At 38.4% G+C, this 18,348-nt stretch overlaps 1 protein-coding gene across 1 annotated transcript in view; it reads left to right on the forward strand.

Annotated features, from left to right (window-relative positions):
* Window positions 1-98: 98 nt before the first annotated feature.
* LOC127434605 (ephrin type-A receptor 3-like) overlaps window positions 99-18,348 on the forward strand; it is an 85,511-nt gene continuing 67,261 nt past the window's right edge. Inside the window, exons 1-3 of the mRNA XM_051687445.1 lie at window positions 99-275; window positions 15,915-15,979; window positions 17,183-17,852. Coding sequence (XP_051543405.1) covers window positions 188-275; window positions 15,915-15,979; window positions 17,183-17,852 — 823 coding nt within the window. The 5' untranslated portion in view covers window positions 99-187. The remainder of the gene's footprint in view (window positions 276-15,914; window positions 15,980-17,182; window positions 17,853-18,348) is intronic.

Consider the following 18,348-nt stretch of genomic DNA (forward strand, 5'->3'; position numbering starts at 1 on the left):
GTGACGCCCCCTTCATCCACCCGTTGTGGATCGAGCAGCTCTCACTCCAGTGTTGGATGATCCATCGCACAGTCACGCTGTTACTTTACCCCATTCCTCTCCAGTTCAACTCAGTTCTCCAGCGCTCTCACCGGCTCACCAGCCCAAGTTTACGCACAGGGATGCGGGCGCGTAGAGCTTTCTGAAAATGGCTTTCTTTAGGATTTACTCATTTCTTATTCCTTTTCACCTATTAGTATTTTGTCAAGCCTTGAGGAATTATCCGGATAATGAAGGTAAGCTATAAACTATTCGCTGTCATTTTCGTGCGCTTTTGATGTTTGCGCGTACGGAGAGCGCATGGGTTTCCGTGTACTTTACGGCTTTGAATGATAAAGAATCAAGGATAATGTTAAGAAGCATACACATTTTTTCCCTCCGGGGCAATCGCATTACAAGTTAATGTTTTAAAGATAGAATATTCCTTAGAGTTAGAAAACATTAATATACTGCGCCTCTGAAATGCAGGATTCTTATGAAGCATTCTTTTTCTGAGGATTTGTGTCTAAAAGTAACAATCATTTAACCATTAGGAAGATTTCACAAGTGATCCAATAATTTGTATTAACATTTCTGATTATTGAGTTTAACAGTTTAGGGAGTTTGTCATTGATTCTGTAAAAAACATTCTAAGCTGTTTGCTAAGATGTGCAGACCTCTGGCTGTATCCATAAACAGACAACACTGCATATTCCAAGTAGTAGGCCTATAGCAGAATTAAAAGTAATTGTCCGTACTTTTAGGACTGTACAGACCAGTGCAAACTGTATGTGCAGTATTGGATGCGCTTTTGCGTCCGTGGTTTGATGTGCATTTAACCAATGCCAAGAATTGCTTGGACAGGCATTGCCAAGAGCAATGACAAATGGAAGTGAGATGCTCATTTGCTTAATTAAACAATTAATTAAGATTGATCAGAGAGTTGGTCCCAGAGAGCATTGCTAAGCAGTGACATCTAAACCTAAATATCACATATTTTGACCTTTAAAAGTGATCTAATTTCTGTTCTAAAATTGCAATCAGTCAGAGGTTAGTTGTTTTGTAAAGGGAAGTCATTAAGGTTATATTGTAATTTTACTCCCCAATCATCAAGAAGTGACCACTGATGGTTATAGAGCTCTATGATTATTGTTTAGAATGCTATGTAGACATTAACAGAAATAATAATATTATTAAAGGAATCTCAAATGAAAATTCTGACATGACACATGTGTATTGAGTTTACACATGAAGGATGCGGGATGTCAGAATTTTAGCTAACATGGTCCACGCTGACTTATTCCATGCAGAGCCCTCAAATATCCAGACAATAAATTAACCTCACTGGATTAAAATGGGTTTACTCCTCATTGTTATGAGATTAGGATTAAGCCACACATTGTGCTCTTGTCAAAGGGAATGTTCAATGGATGATTAAATTCACATTTAGGCAGAATATCAGATATGATTATCTGTAGAGCGTTTCAACATGATGTCTTTGGCTGACTGAAAACTTTGCGAAATTAAAATATATTTTGCTGGGCTTTGTCAAAGGAAATCAAATAATTAAAATATTTGGGACTAGTTTTGCAGTGTTGCTTTTTTATACATACACTTGATTCACACAATAATTTTTTAATTCAAACGAATCATTAGACTTCACAGTACACTGTGTTGTGATTTATGTTATGGTGTAAATTGCAGTCATGTTTCAAGAGGTATGCACTTCCCACAATAACCAGCTGGTGGTATCCCTGAGGTGATTGTACAGTGGGATGTAGATAAGTGTTTGTGTGCAAGTCTGCATCTGTGCGTGACTGTTGATGAAGTGTTCATTAACTTATTGCAGTGGAGATTTTGTGTCTAGTAAGAATTTAAGAATAATAGAAATCTCCCATATCGACATATGTTTGATTTTTGTCCTCAGGCCAACCAAAACACATCAACTCAGATCAGCACATATTTTATGTTAATAACCACATTGGCTTTCTATTCAAGGTCCAAATGACTAACTTCCTCAGCACATTTTCTGTTTTTGGATGACCTTAGTGCAGCGTTTGTTTATTCACACCCCTCTGGATATAAAAAGATGAAAATTTTGCAGAAGCGTGTCAACACTCCATTTTCAATCACTAAAAATGTCCGAACTTGCACAAAATGTGTTCACTGTACAAATGTCCATAAGAATCATGATCCATAATATAATATAAAATCTGCCCTGCTGGAAAATATATAATTTAAACTAGGGGTGTGCCAGGGTGGTCGACTAGTCGTTCAAAAACAGACTAGTCGATTAGTAGGGTTGACTTTTAGTGGTGGTGGTTTTAATGGGAGATGCCATTCTTAAATTAACGGAGAGACAGCACATCTCGGAGAGCGTTTTTGTGTGATGGTAGCTTGCTGTGCTTAACAGTGAATAACAGTCAGCATGGTAAAACCCTCTGTAAGAAGTTTAGTCTCTTTAATGTTTTAGGTTTAGTCCTTTTACACGCTGTTTTTAATGCAAACAATACGTTACAAGACGAATAACAAAGCTTAATTATACATGGGTTCCTTAAAGCTACACTATGTCACTTTTGGCACTCTAGCGGTTAAAAAATAAAACTGCATGCATCTTGCGGAAGAACATTGTTTTGGTTTGTGCGTCGACTCTGCTCCTCTGCGCGGATGAATGTGGTTCGAGGTACCGGTGTACACATGAATACAGGACATCTTATCAGTGCGAATGGGCAAATAAATAACGAAAGAAAGGAAAAGACGGATATCTGAAAACATGTCATCTGAGCAGGTAAGTGCCAAATCTTATGCTGTTGTTTTGACTTATTGGAAACATTGATATTTTGAAATAAATTATGTTACAAAAGTTAGGCAACGTTCGTTAACATTAGACATAATGATTGCTAGTCTGATAAGGTCAAACGTTGTACATTTTTTATAACAGCAGGATATTCTGGCCAAATAGACCATGGTAGTAACTAATTTATAGATTGTCATTGTTACTAACCAGTGGTCAACATCATTTCAAGACTCACATGTCCTTGGCAAGCCTAGGACTAAAGGATTTATTTATATAAATTATTTCCGTTATAAAGAAAAATACACACGTGTGCTAGCAAGTGAAATGTTCTGCACTGATTATAGTATATAGACGTGTGTGTGATTACACAACTATACATAAACCATATCAATAAAATATCTTACCTGTTGAGTAAGAATAACGCCATCTCTGGATCGCTTTTAAATCCTTTCAGTTGTCACCACCTCTGAAAAGCCAAGCTTTCAGGTCTTATTACGGACTCTGTCGCTTTCCCTTTTTGCTTGTAGACTCTCCTCTGTTCAGGGTTTGCCGTTTTGAATGATCCATGGTAAATTTTTCTCGTTCATTGTGACCACAAACTTTCAGCTCCCACACCATACACGCGCTACAGTTGCCAGAGCTTATTTTCTCTGTCTACGGATATGACGTGAACACGCATGGGCGAATGATGTTTGCAATTTCCTGCGAAATCCGTCCTGACAGCTCTAAAATATAAATTATTATTATAGGTTTATCAAAGTGTAAAGTAAATACATGGTTTGGAAGATGGATTTTTGTTGTACTCTCTCATTAATAACATTTAGTTGTTTTTTTAACAAAACAAAAAAAAAAGTTACATAGTGTAGCTTTAACACCGACTAGTTGTTCAGACAACCAACTGACTGGCTGATTATGAAAACTGGTAGTTTTGCACATCCCTAGTTTAAACCAGCATAAGCTGGTTTACTGGTGTTAGCTGATTTAAACTGGTTTCCTAGCCTGGCCAGCTGACAATTGTGCAAAACTCTAAAACCAGCAAACTAGACCAGACTGACCAGGCTAAGATAAAGTTTAAGACTAGCAAACCATCTAAGGATGGTTTAAGTTTTTTTTTTCTTCCAGCAAGGTGAGCACATCATGTATAGGCCTTATATAGGGGTTGTTTAACTATTTGTAGAATTAAGGCATACAGTAGATTCCAGTGACACCTTTTGCAATGTCTAAATATATTTTCTGTTTTAATAAGTGCCTTCCGCTGCCCTTGTGTTTTGCTAGTTAGCGCTAACGTCTCCCTCATTAGCTCCTTCTTTGTGCATGTTCCTACTGCATTTAGTGACGGTTTCTCATCTGCTTTTGTTTCCCTCCCCGCCACTCTGGCAGAGAAATTAGCATGAGAAAAAAACCCTTTTTCTGTTTCATTCAGGCACGCTCAAAGGCTCTGTTTCTCCCTCGTTCTTTCTCTCTCCCTCTTGCCATCCCTTAGCTATTGACATTGAGAGAAGCCTGCATTTGCATCTCTCTTGATTGTGGGTTAATGAAGCCTTTTGATTAGTCTAACCTGTGGCCTTCGTTTTGTTTTCCAAGGGAATCTGTTACTTTTCCCTCTTGTTGGTTGAAAAAGGTTTAAACATGGATGTTCCAAGCTCTCGACTGGTATTTACTTTGTTCTTTAATAGTCATACAGTAGATACATTTAAAAATCTTTGACATCAGATTTGGTCAGTGTGAAAGTGGTTTTCCTAACTTGTATGTGCAACTGCACTTCTATTCAATACAGTAGATGCCATGCTTTAATATATTATCAATCATCTGGGTTAGAAACAGTTTTGGGTTTCTAGCATTACATTGCTAGAAACCCAATTACATTTTGCATGGTGATGATTTGAAAAGTTGCCTTTTATGGATAGATCAGATGTCCAGCAGCTGTGTTTGCTGATCTTATGCTGAGAGAAGAGCTGTATTGATTCAGTTGAGTGCAAGTCAAGTCAAACTCTCAGTGCTGATTTTATCTGTAACTAAGAGTCAGAACCGTTAACATGAGAGGTAATACTATTTCTGTCTCCTGCTGTTCAAAACGGCGCACCTTAAACCTTATCACCCTCGGCTGCATCCGAACCGCTGCAGATCAGACGGCTCATGGGGTAGGACGAGTCTCAGTGTCTGTGGCATTTCAGAACAGAGACTCATGACTGCCATTATTCAGGGCTGGAGTGCTGTGCTCTTTCTGCTAGGTTACACGCCACGTGAACCTACTTAATGAAACGATTCAAGAGGTCACTTGCTGCAATATATTTTTTTTAGTTTACCTTGACTCGACTGCATCAGTATCATATGAGAAATGTAATTCAATGTCATTAGTTATGTTTCTTTGTGTTATCTAAATCAGTAGTTGTCAACTAGTTTTGCTTCAGGACCAAGATTTTACATTTCACATCAAGTAGCAACCTAACACAGTACCAAAATGGTTTATCGTCCAGAAATGTCCTTAAATCAAACATTGATATGTATTAAAATGACAATGAACTGCACTGGTTCAACAATACAGTATGCTAAATTATTAACGTGCCAACTGATGAATAGGAAAATTGACAATATTGTAAATGTATAAACAACAGCAGAAGTGGTATTTACCAGCCTAAGACATGGAACACTGGGCTAAATACTGTATTCGTACTGGCCACATTATCAAGTGACAGATGAATCTGGGGCAAAAACACTAGAACTTGAAGGGATGCACAGCCTTTGATGTCAACAACAAAAGATATCGAAACAGTTTTCTCCTCCCTTTTAAAACCTTCTTTGCCCTAACTATAATAATATGGTTAATTGCATTTTATTATTGGCATTTAGCATTGTTTTTCACATCCTATCAAAACAGACCTGAGTGGGACCTATTTTTGGGTTGTGACCCACCAGTTGAGATCCATTAGTCTAAATCTTGCTGTTGTGGCTCAGACTTTACCTCAACCAGAGGCAGAGGATCAACTTATATCCTGCCTATCCATCAGTGGTCAAAGGTGATTGTGTTTTATCAGCCACCCTTTTGTATGAGGTTTTCATATATTTGCATGTAGGAAAGTTCTGTGCGGTAATGAGACATGATTAAAACAGATTCTTGGTGTGTACGTGTGCTTACACGGATTTGCGTGCACAAGATCTTTTTAGCCATCGGCAGCTTTGATCTGTCGTTATTGAGATGCCCACTCCCTCACCTTCATTAACATGCTCTCTGCTCTCTTTTCTGCTGGTCTGATTATCAGCTTAATATTTTAAAATTTCTGAGATGGTGTGAATTCTGTTGTGCGTACCTCATTAACAGCACTACGCTTATCACTGATGGTAGGCTTTCTTGGGGGTTTGAAGCTAGTGCACTCTTATTTAGGAGGTTTATTGGATTGGACCCCCGCGTATTGTTAATGCATAGGCTTAATTGCTTAGAGACTCATTCAGAACTTGAAATGTTTTTATATATACATTTGTATGTTAAATTATTAGTGGTTTAAACATCAGTATACAATTGCAAGGATTAGGGATTTGAACAAACCACAACCCTAAATGTAAAATTTCAGTGCATAGCTCTGCTATATAAATTAAACTAAATTGAAGTGAATTGAAATTATATCTCAAGCTGTCTATGTGTGATTCCTATGAAATCTGTCAAGTAAATGTACTGGTCCTATTGTACTCCAAAAATCAAAAGAAACAAATAAGAAATTATATTTAGCAAATAGAAAATGGAGCCCATTTTAAGGACTGTGAAGATTTTTTATTTATATTTTGTGACAAAAAGTCATTGTATAACAACGTCTTTTTTATTGGTATAGCATAAATGTCAGAATGTATTACAGTAATAGAAATGAGGGGGCCATCATATTGTCTTAATTTTCTTTGTGCACAATATCATTTCATTTTTTTTTTTTTTTTTTTTATTAATTTGGGTTAAATATGACCAGGACTTTTTCTAGGCAGATTTCGTGAAAATCACCTGGCTTGGTTTCGCCTGGCAGATGATAAAACTGCAGAAGAATATACCAAGACTTATATTGAAGCAGGTTTCCAAACCATATCGTGAGAGCAGAATATCATAAACTGTATGGGGTGGGCTCATTCAACTTTTGGCCAGTAAGCACACAGAACACCCTTGCAATGCCCTACCAACCACTCAGAGCACCTTAACATCTGCATTGCAAACACCCACGCCAACACCATAGCTTTGTGGCAGAGTTTTGCATTTGCAAGCATAATTTTATTATTTATACAGTATTTTTGAATGTTGATCAACTAGGTTTTGACACCAGCAATAATTTTCATTTTGTCAGTGCTGTTCTGAGAAATGAGTCTCTATAATCCATTTTAATTATAAAGATTTGTTATGAACTACAATCTCAAAGGTGATGTCATTGTCTTCCAGTTCAACACATTATAATCTCTCTAATTATGACTTGTGCTGTTGTGTTGTTGTATTGCATTGCATGCCCTCTTGGGATTTGATATCCAACATGGGTGCGGTTTTATGGTTTACACTGAAGCTTTAGTGCGAGCTGCCATTGTGTGACTACACACATACACACTCACCAGTATGGCAGGTGTGGAATGAGTTTTGTCTGTGCTTCTAATGAGGCATCCCAAAAGTGTCTTCCCTGCTGTCCTCTGCTAACTCACATACAGGTCACCATTTCATGCCACGTCTGCCAGCCGCTGTTTACTCCTCTAATCATTAAACAGACCTTGGCGTGGCTTGTCAGTCGTGTCTGACATGCATTACACACATTATTAGGTTGGGAAATGGCCCCAGTGTCCACAGCCTTTCACCATTATGATTCACAAGCTGATGTGCTTCCTGTTTAAAAACAGATCGGCTATGCTTTTAAAAACCATGTTTTTAGTCACAGTTTGATGAATCAAAGCTTTCTATTTGTCTGACCTGTATTAGTTTCTGATCCTAAGCTAAAATAAAAACCAGTTTACCATAGCAGGAATTTCCATTCTCAGGCTGGTTGATGTTGGTTTGGTGCAGGTGTAGTTGGTGAACCAACATGCTGTTCACCAGCTTAAAGGGTTAGTTCACCCAAAAATGAAAATTCTCTCATCGTTTACTCACCCTCATGATATCCCAGGTGTGTATGACATTTTTTCTTCTACTGAACATATTTTAAGAAAAATAGAAAAATATCTTGGCTCAGTAGGTCCTTAAAATGTAAGTGGATGGTGATTAGACCTTTTGAAGCTCCAAAAAGAACAGGCAGTCAGCATAAACATCATCCAATTGACTCCAGCGGTTAAATTAATGTCTTATAAAGAGAAACGATCGCATTTGGTGCGAAAAAAGATCAACATTTAAGTACTTTTTAACTATAACGCATCGCTTCCTGTTAGTAATGGAATGCGCGTGTAATGTAATTGCATAGGCACGTGAGACGCGAGAACTGCACCCAGATGATGTACTTCAACTGAAATAACAGTGTTCAGTGTTGCACTTTATGCATTCAACGGTCACATCTTACCCTATGAAGTGGAAGAGGCTGGGTTACCTGGCCACGATGCTGGCCTTTACAAAACAGTTGTAATTAATGGTGGATGTGGCAACTAACTCAACTTCTGAGAAGATGGCACATTACAAATGTGAGTTGAATGCTTTTCTATCACCCCATGCTGTGTGAATATATATTACTTGAGATAAGTGTTGGACTAAGTTTTAGCTAACACGCTAAAGCTAGCGACAACACATTGTGTACATTTAAAATGTCACTTCTGTCGGCTGAAAAACTGAAAATGCTCCTATATAGTAAGAAAAAAGTGTTTAGTATTCCATTGGGGATACAGCTTTAGTTTGTGTTTGTATAGTCCATTGAATTATTTATTTTTACTTTATTTTTATTTCTTTGATATGACCCTTTTAAACATTCATACTTCATTCATACTTTATTAAAACAGGATTGTCAGTGGACATTAGGAGATCAGTCAGGGGTGTCAGACTGTAGATGGCTTCTCTTTTGAGTTTTGAATTAGATGACTGTGTTCTGCAGGACGGGCTGAATCTCTGTGGCAGGTTTCATCAGTCTGTTGAGGCAGAATGGAAGCTCTTTTACTGCCCTCCCTGTAGAGCGGACCTCTGACTCCACACCAGCAGTGACTGACAGGAACTGCTGACTGCATTTAAAAAAAGACAGTGCAATGATACCAATCTCATACCATAGATTTGCTTTTTGTGCTTGGAATGGATTCTGTGGAAACCAATGTATCTGTCCTTGCAGGCTCTGTGTGTTTTGTGCTTGAGTAACTTCGTAGTCTTTTTCTTTGAATTGTACAAAACTTTTATTTTTTTGTGTGTGTGTGCAAACTTTATGGTCACATAGAGAGTAAAAACATGCAAAAATACACTCAGTAGGGAATATGTGATGAATAGGATGAATTAATGGAATGTGTCAGATATTATGGACATAATTTGTTATAGCAAACTTAAAGGGATAGTTTGCCCAAAATTTTTAATTCTGTCATCATTTTCTAACCCTAATGTTGTTCTGTACCTGTATGACTTTCTTCTTTTGATTGAGCATCCCAACCAGCCTGACAAAGCAACATTGGCTTAAACAAATGGTGTGAGTTTGGGGCAGGGCTACCTGTTTGTCCGACCAATCCCATCCAGGGGAATGTTCGTGAAACCTGTTCGAAAACAGTTATTATTTTTGCAATTCCATTTATTATGCTAGTGGCGCAGTAATTATACACTTCAAGAATACCTCTAACAATACATCTAAAAACCCATTAGGGTTTGATTAGAAATAGTTTCTAATGCCAAAAATAGTTTTTGGATTAATAGAATTAATTAGAATTAATAATATCAATAACTCTTGATCTAGTTATATGAATAATGACACATTCTATACTCAGGCTCCTAGAACTGATTTACCTCTTCAGCAGACAATACTTGAGCTGCAGCGTACCTGATGATGACTAAACATAGGCAAGAATGACCCCATTGACCTTTTCTATTCCCTGAGGACATTTATCCAGCTGCTTATCTTCTCTCTGTCTTTCTTGACATACCATTCTCCGTTTTAGATTTTTGCTCCTCTCGTGTCTCCTGTTTGCGTTGGAGGTGATTGCTGACCGCTGCACTATTACCTGCCGGTGTAAATGCTTAATCTCATCTGTTGCCTGGAGGTGCTGAGCTCTCTCTGTCACCCTGAGGACATTCCAGCCTTTCCCACATCCAGAGCTGCACAGCTGAGAGCTAATGATGAAGAAATGCCCCCATCCTCTTCACTTTCTAACCAGCTGCTGTTATAGAAAACACTACGGAAATATACCTGGTTCTGCACAAGCCTTTGACTGGATATTCTGGATTGGAGGTGACACAAATGTAATAGGCCAGTGGAAAAACTACAACAATAACAAAACATATTGGTCACCCACTAATATGAATATTTTAGGGGACATGCTCCACCTTAATGTCTGTGGTGGTTACGGCCCTAGTCTATTAATTTTGAAAATGGTAATAATGTAAAATATTTGCATAATAGTGATCTATTTCAGTGTCAGTTTGAGGGCTATGGTACCTTGAGAGTCAAACCTGATTATCTTGTCATTGTGTGGTAAATTCAAGTCTCTTAGTGAGTCTGATGTTTTAACATTCTTTTTTAAAAGGATAGTTCACCCAAAAAATAACTAAAATCTTCCTCCTCAATGCAAAAATAGCATTTTTTAAACCAAGCTGCTAAATGACTCGTTCTCTACTTCCTCCAGAAGCCGACCGAAGGCTTCTGGTGGGAACATAGCTCTGCAGAAATGATTTTAGGTATGCTGGAGCAGACCCAGTGACTGCTCTGTATGCCAGCATCAGAGTATTAAATTTGATATGCGCATCAACTAGCAACCAGTGAAGAGAGATGAGGAGTGGTGTAACATGCGCTCTCTTTGGTTCATTAAAGACCAGATGTGCTGCTGCATTCTGGATCATTTGCAGGGGCATGATGAGAGCGTTACAGTAGTCCAGTATAGTTAAGGCAAGTGACTGAACAAGAAGCTGTGTGGCATGTTCAGAGAGGAAGGGTCTTATTTTCCTGATATTGTACAGTGTAAATCTACATGACTGTGCTGTGTTTGAGTTGGTTATCGATGGTTACCCCTAGATTTCTGACCATTTTGGAAGGCGTTATTGTAGTTGAACCCAGCTGAACAGTGATGTCATGGTTGGCTGGAAAGATGAGGAGCTCAGTCTTCATTGGGTGAAGTTGCAGGTGGTGTTCCATCATCCAGGCCAAGATCTCTGCCAAAATGGCAGAGATTCGAGTAGTCACTGTGGTGTTGTTGGGCTGGAAAGACGAGTAGAGCTGTGTGCTATCGGTGTAGCAGTGGTAAGAGAGCCCATGTGCTTGAATGATTGATCCCAGTGATGTTGTGGATATAGAGAAAAGAAGTGGCCCAAACACTGAGCCCTGAGTTACCTCAGTAAGTAGCTGATTTGACTTGGACACCTCACCACTCCAGGCTACCTTGAAGGACCTACCTGAGAGATAGGACTTAAACCAGTCAAGCACAGTTCCTGTGATGCCCAGAGTAGAGAGTGTGGACAGTAGGATCTGATGGTTGACTGTGTCAGAGGCTGCAGAAAGGTCCAGTAGAATCAGGATGGATGATCTGGATCCAGCTCTCGCCTGTCTCAGGGACTCAGTGACAGACAGCAGGGCAGTCTCTGTGGAATGTCCACTTTTGAAGATTGACTGATTGTCATCCAGTAGCTTGTTCTGTGAGAGATAGGCAGAGATCTGATTGAAAACTGCCCTTTCAAGTGTTTTTGCCATGAATGGGATGAGAGAGACTGGTCTGTAGTGTTCTACCTGTGTTGGGTTAAGTGCAGGTTTTTTAAGCAGTGGGGTTACTCGATTAAATGCCTGCTTAAATGTAGTGGGAAAATGCCTGTAAGTAGAGATGTGTTAATTATGTGTGTGAGTGCAGGTAGAATGGACGGAGAGATGGCTTTGAGATGGTGGGAAGGAATGGAGTCAAGGGGACAGGTGATGGGGTGACTGGAGAGGAGGAGTTTAGAGACCTCAGTGTCAGTCAGAGGAGAGAACATAGAGATAGAAGAGGTGCATACAGGAGGTGGGAGTTTGAAAATGTTTGGTTCTGAGATTTGCATCTGACCGCCTCCACAACAACATATAAACACCTTATTTACCTTATCACTTCTGTAGCCCCACCCTTTAGTGGTGAGCAGTGAGATGGCAAGGGGAGAGCAGTTCAACCAAGAGCAGCCAATCGAGAGCTGACCATAACAGTGGGGACTGTCAAATCTTAAAGGAAAAGCAGCACTAAAACCAAGTGTTTCTGACAGAGGGTTAAAATGAGGGTGGAAAATGAAAATGTTTTACAATTATATGACTGTTTTTTTGTGCAAAAATCTTTACTAATTTTAGAAGTGAACCTTAAGGAAAATATTAAAATAATAATAAAAGGTGTGTCATGGCCCTTTTTTAAGGAAAGCAGGAACACAAGCTTTGTGACCCCCCCCACCCCCCCTCTTTCTCTCTTTGACAGGAGGATTAAAGGAATGTTCTGTCATTGTTTGGATGATAAAGGAGCATTAAGCTCCCTCTGTATAAAATAGGAACCAAGAAAGAGAAGTAGACTCTTTTCGAAGTAGACTAATCACCCCTCTGTTTTCTTTAGTGGTCAGATCACCAGAGAGCTGGATCTGTATCTGTACATGTCCCCTGCTAAACAGACCAGCTTAGACCAGCATGAATTTCCCTGCTGACCAGGCTGGTGGTTACTCAGAGAAACATTTAACTACTCAGAGGTTGCTCTTTCAGCTTTTTCATTTAATAACTCAAGAGATTTAGTTCTTAGCTATGTTTTAGCTAAGTATTAATTTCCTATGAAATGACCAAATTCCTTAGGAAAGAGAGAAATGAGACAGTTGTTGAAATACATATATATTTCTAGTATATAGCTAGAAAATTAATATGGATGGCATAAGACATGCTAGTCCTTACAGCAGGGCCAATATGCCAGTTCTTTGAAAAAGGTATTCTGAGCAACAATCAATGTTTCAGGTGGAATACATTTTGCCTCGCTGTGAGTTAAATGTTGCCTGCTGCTTGCATTAATATGTTGTGCGAGGCCTGTGGCATGAAGCTGTATTAATTTGTTTGTTTTATTAAATGTGTCTTTGAAAGGCCGAGGAAAATGTTTTCCAGATCGTTGTGGAATGATATATTGGTCTGTCTGGCTTTAGCCCTTCATCAGAAACAGCCACACCAGCACCAGCGGTTAATGGCATCATAATCTGTATTCAGTTAAGAAGTAATATCCTGCATTGACTCTACATATGGTTTTCCCCTCAAAAGTGTCAAGTCATCAAATTTGCCCAATTGCTCCATATTTGACCCATAAAACCAAACAAAATCCTTTTTTCCACATCAACCAACCATCGAAGAGTGATTTGAAAATTGCAGAGTGTTTGCATGTCACACAAACCCACTGACAGTCAGTTTTAATTAGAATTTGGATCCATATGGTCTTTGATTTTCCTTTTTTTTTTTTTTTCATCTGAGATCGTTACAAAAGGGCACACATATGTGCTAGGAGAGGGAAAGGTTGATATTCAGCGTGAAAGAGGAGGAACATCTGAGGTTTGGATGTGATTAAGAATTAATCACCCCTGTTGCCATGCTGTAATTGGTTTGGAACGGAGCTCAAAGTGGGAAGTTCAGGGCTCCGTATATTGGGAGATTGACAGTTATAAATAGCAGCATCAGCCTCTGAAAATATTGATGTGAGAACAGATTTCAAAAAGACTACTTGAGGAGCTGTGAATCGCATGTTTCATAATGGCCAAAATGTCTAACCCCACTGGGTTTTAGATATGCTTAAAGATGAAGTATGTAATTTTTGTGCCACTAGCGAATGGGTCTCACGTAAAATCCCCCATCTTCCATTGGTTGGACAAATCGATACTGTCGACCCAAACTCACAGCATTGGTTGAGCCATATACTATGTCAGGCTGGTTCAAATGTTCAGACACACAGTAATGTTTTAATAGCCCCAGAGTGTTTAAAATTTCAGGGGATATCAACCTACAAAATAGTTGTCTCTGCATATTAAAGAAATAGTTCACCCAAAAATGAAAATTCTCTCATCATTTACTCACTCTCAGGCCATCCCAGATGTGTATGACTTTCTTTCTTTCCTCTGCAGAACACAAACAAAGATTTTTAGAAGAATATCTCGGCTCTTTAGGTTCATTCAATGCAAGTGAATGGTGACCAGAACTTTGGTCCAACTGGCTTTGGACCAGAACTTCCAAAAAGCAGCTAATATGTCTCAGTGGTTAAATCCATGTCTTCAGAAGTGATATAATAGGTTTAGGTGAGAAGCGGATCAATAGTTAAGTCCTTTTTTTTTTACTATAAATCTCCACAACACTTTGATTTCCACATTCTTCTTTTGTTTTTTGGCAATTCACATTATTTGTGCATATTGCCACCGACTGGTCAGGGCTGTTAAAAGGTGAAGATTTATAGTAAAAAAATAACTTAAACACTGATCTGTTTCATACCCTCACCTATCATATCGCATCTGTTGACATGGATTTAACCACTGGAGTCATATGGATTACTTCTGTGCTGCCTTTTTGTGCATTTTGGAGCTTCAAAGTTCTGGCCACTATTCACTTGAATAGTATGGACCTACAGATCTAAGATATTCTTCTTAAAATCTTTGTTTGTGTTATGCAGAAGGAAGAAAGTCATATATACTGTATGTGGGATGGCATGAGGGTGAGTAAATGATGAGAGAATTTTCATTTTGGGGTGAACTAACCCTTAAAGTTGGGATAAGATAATGTTCTTTATTTTTATTTTTTACAAAAATCGATTGCACAAATAACCTTGGAATAATTTTGTATAGGTATGTAGTTGAAGTTGCGCTTAAATAAATAATAATTACACTTAATATGTCATAGCCATCTAAATAAAGCTACAGCGAAAAACCTTAAATGCGTGTTAATAAAAACCTTAAAGTGTTGATTAGGCTGTTTTGTTGCAAGTGTTTCTGACATTTCCAGAGCTCTGCACTTTGTTTTATTCAAAAAGGCTGCAGCCTTGAATGATTAATGTTTTACATGACATCGTGCTGTGTAAAAACCTCATTGTTGTTTGTGAAATATCTGAACAAAATAAAATATTCCTTAAGAGCTAGAATGTTCTGTGTTAAGGAGGTATTTCACCCAAAAATGAAAATTCTGTCACCATCAGTGTTGGGTAAATTACTCTTAAAAAAAAGAAAAAAAAGTAATTAATTACTAACTACTAATTACATCTTGTACGGTGTAAAAAGATTACTGTACTAATTACTTTTCAGACAAAGTAATTGCATTACTTATTAGTAATTACCTTCTAAAACCCTTATGAACCTCGACCAGATGAAAAATACAAGGATAGGCATGACAATGTTCTTTTAATTCTTTCAGATAAATTATTCTTGAACTGGCCAAAGAATTTAAGGGGGCAGCATTAAATTAGAAAACATATATTTTAACATTAGTTGTTAAATTTTGATTTTAAATTCACTATTGTTTTATATAGAATTGTTCTATAGTCTATACAGTATTTAACGCAATTACATCAGAAGTAACTGTAATTAAATAACTGAAAAATTAAGAGTAATCCCTTACTTTTTTCAATGATAAAGAAATTTATTTACAGTAATTAATTACTTAGTAATTCATTACACCCAACACTTATAGCTCAAACTCATATTGTTGAAACATGTTTAAATTTCTTTCTTTTTTGGAACACTAAAGGAGATGTTAGGCAAAATGACAGACTCTGTCACTATTCACTTTCCTGGTATGGGAAGATGCAGTGAAAGAGACTGAGACTAACATTCTGCGTAACACCTGCTTTGGTGCTCCATGGAAGAAAGAAAGTCATATGGGTTTGGAACAACATGAGGAAACAAAATCAGAACAACATGAGAATGGATGACAGAATTTTTATTTTTGGGTAAACTATCCCTTTAAGAGTACTCCAAAAATGTTTGCCCTGTGGTTTTGAATAACTATCTATCTTTCTCATTTTTGTTCTTTTACAGTTACTCTGCTTGACTCTATGTCTGCCCCAGGTGATCTGGGTTGGGAAGCATATCCTCCAGAGGGGGTGAGTACCTGTGACATCTGAATCTTCACTCTGCAGAGACACAGATAAAAAAAATAAATAAAAAAATAAAAAATAAAAAACATTAATGATAAAGACCTCTCTGCTTGTGCCAGCTGCCCTGGGTCTTTTCTCATTGTACCTTTGCCAAGATAAGGAATAAATTATGGATGTCACTGTCCCAGGATTTCAGAATAGGGAGAACATACAGTACATCCAAATTCTATCCTTATAAGAGGATATATATATATATATATATATATATATATATATATATATATATATATATATATATATATATATATATTAGAATGAAGCCTGGATTTAGGATCATTAAAATGTTTGCATTGTGACATTACTTTCAGGATAATTAAACTGTAATTTAATTAAATTACACCCATATTCTGGTGAACGGCTCATTTCAAACAACCTTTCTATCCTGCTGGGCAATGATCTCCTTTCCTCTCTGTGGGAGTTGATCCATCATTACACATTTTCGTTTCATTCATTCAAACCCCATGTAAAATGAAAATGGATTGTAATAGTGGCCTTGGCACAAGTAGTCATGCTTCAGCTCGTAAAAAGAACACTCTGTTTTTGTGTAATGCTACTAAAAGAGGGGGAACGTTCAAGGTTTGGCATGTCAGCAGTGTGCAAACTACTATTCTGAAATGAAATGAAAGACTTGTGTGCCGTGAAAAACATTAAGACAGTTTGAACATCTCTGCTTATTCTGCCATTATTTTCAGACTTACTAACTCCCATGCAAAACTAACAAAGCTGTGCACCAATTGCTGTTTGTCGTGAATCATAACACTGCTATTTATATGTCATGGTTAAGAGATTTTCTTTAGCCTTTGTTGGTGATAAAGCATCTATGTTATAACAACTGAAGTTTCAAGCAAAATTATATGTTTTGCTCTGTACCAACAATACAGGGTTGATTTATGCAAGAACAGAACAACCGACACTATTCAGTTTTTAACTTTGAGCTTATTGCCCGTCAGACGCGCTTTTAATCTTGATGACAGTTAAATGAAGCCTTTACTCGTAATGTGCTCATCATTCACCTGTCAAAGTCTTTCAGAACCTTATCCAATGTAAAAGCCTTGAGATTTGAGATTCAAAATACACAGGACAATTACTGGAGCATTGGGAGATGTCTTCCTCTTTGAATTGATTGATTTTTTTTTATCTGTTTGTCAGTGGGAGGAGATAAGTGTAATGGACGAGCGGAACATACCTATGAGGACCTACCAGGTGTGCAATGTAATGGAGGCCAATCAGAACAACTGGCTGCGCACTGGCTTGATCCAGCGAGAGGGTGCCCAACGCATCTACGTGGAGATCAAATTCACTCTACGTGACTGCAATAGCCTGCCGGGAGTTCCTGGAACCTGTAAGGAGACATTCAACGTATACTACCACGAGTCCAACAATGCTGTCGCTGCCCCTTTACGCCACATTCGCGAAAGCCAGTATGTTAAGATTGACACTATCGCGGCCGACGAGAGCTTCACACAGACGGACGTCGGTGATCGTGTCATGAAGCTAAACACGGAAGTTCGAGACATCAGCGGTCTCAGTAAGAGGGGCTTGCACCTGGCATTTCAGGACCTGGGTGCTTGCATTGCTCTGGTGTCGGTTAGAGTTTTTTATAAGCATTGTCCTCTGGCTGTGCTCAATCTGGCCCGCTTCCCGGACACAGTGACGGGCGGCGATTCAGCACTGGTGGAAGTGCGCGGCACTTGTGTGGAGGATGCGGAAGAGCTGGAGGGGCCTCGGATGTTCTGTAGCGCTGATGGAGGTTGGCTGGTGCCCATCGGCCGCTGTGTCTGCCATACAGGCTTCGAGGAGGTGGATGGACACTGCCAACGTAAGTATTATTGCTTTTCCTTTCTCGAATGATTTCCTTTGAAAATAGGATACATTTTTTTTGTGGTTAACTGGGTATGCTTGCTCTTTATCTCAAACAATTTTTTATTAAATAAATATTGAGACCACAGTGTGTCCTGCCCAATAGTGGTCTTTAAATAAGCAAACACATCCAATTCTGAGGTTCTTTAGATTTGCTCGTGCTCCTTCCATTGTATTACCATTGCGCACTATAGGTTGTGTAACAGAAACTTGAGGTTCCTCTCTTAGAAATGGTAGGAGATGTGGTTTAAGGTTTTGAATCGATTTAGATATCCCCACAGAAAATTACAGAGTGCTATAGAGCAATCTGATGTCTGGCAAAAGGAGATTAAAGGTGGATTATTGTTAGATTTTTGTTGAGATGCGACATTCTGACCCTGATCCTGTACTTTACTGGGGTAGTTGAGGTATAGATGTCTGTATGAAGTGTGTACTATAAATTGAACTACATTGTT

This window comes from Myxocyprinus asiaticus, chromosome 44, assembly GCF_019703515.2.
Source record: "Myxocyprinus asiaticus isolate MX2 ecotype Aquarium Trade chromosome 44, UBuf_Myxa_2, whole genome shotgun sequence".
In the NCBI taxonomy this organism is placed as follows: Eukaryota; Metazoa; Chordata; class Actinopteri; order Cypriniformes; family Catostomidae; genus Myxocyprinus; species Myxocyprinus asiaticus.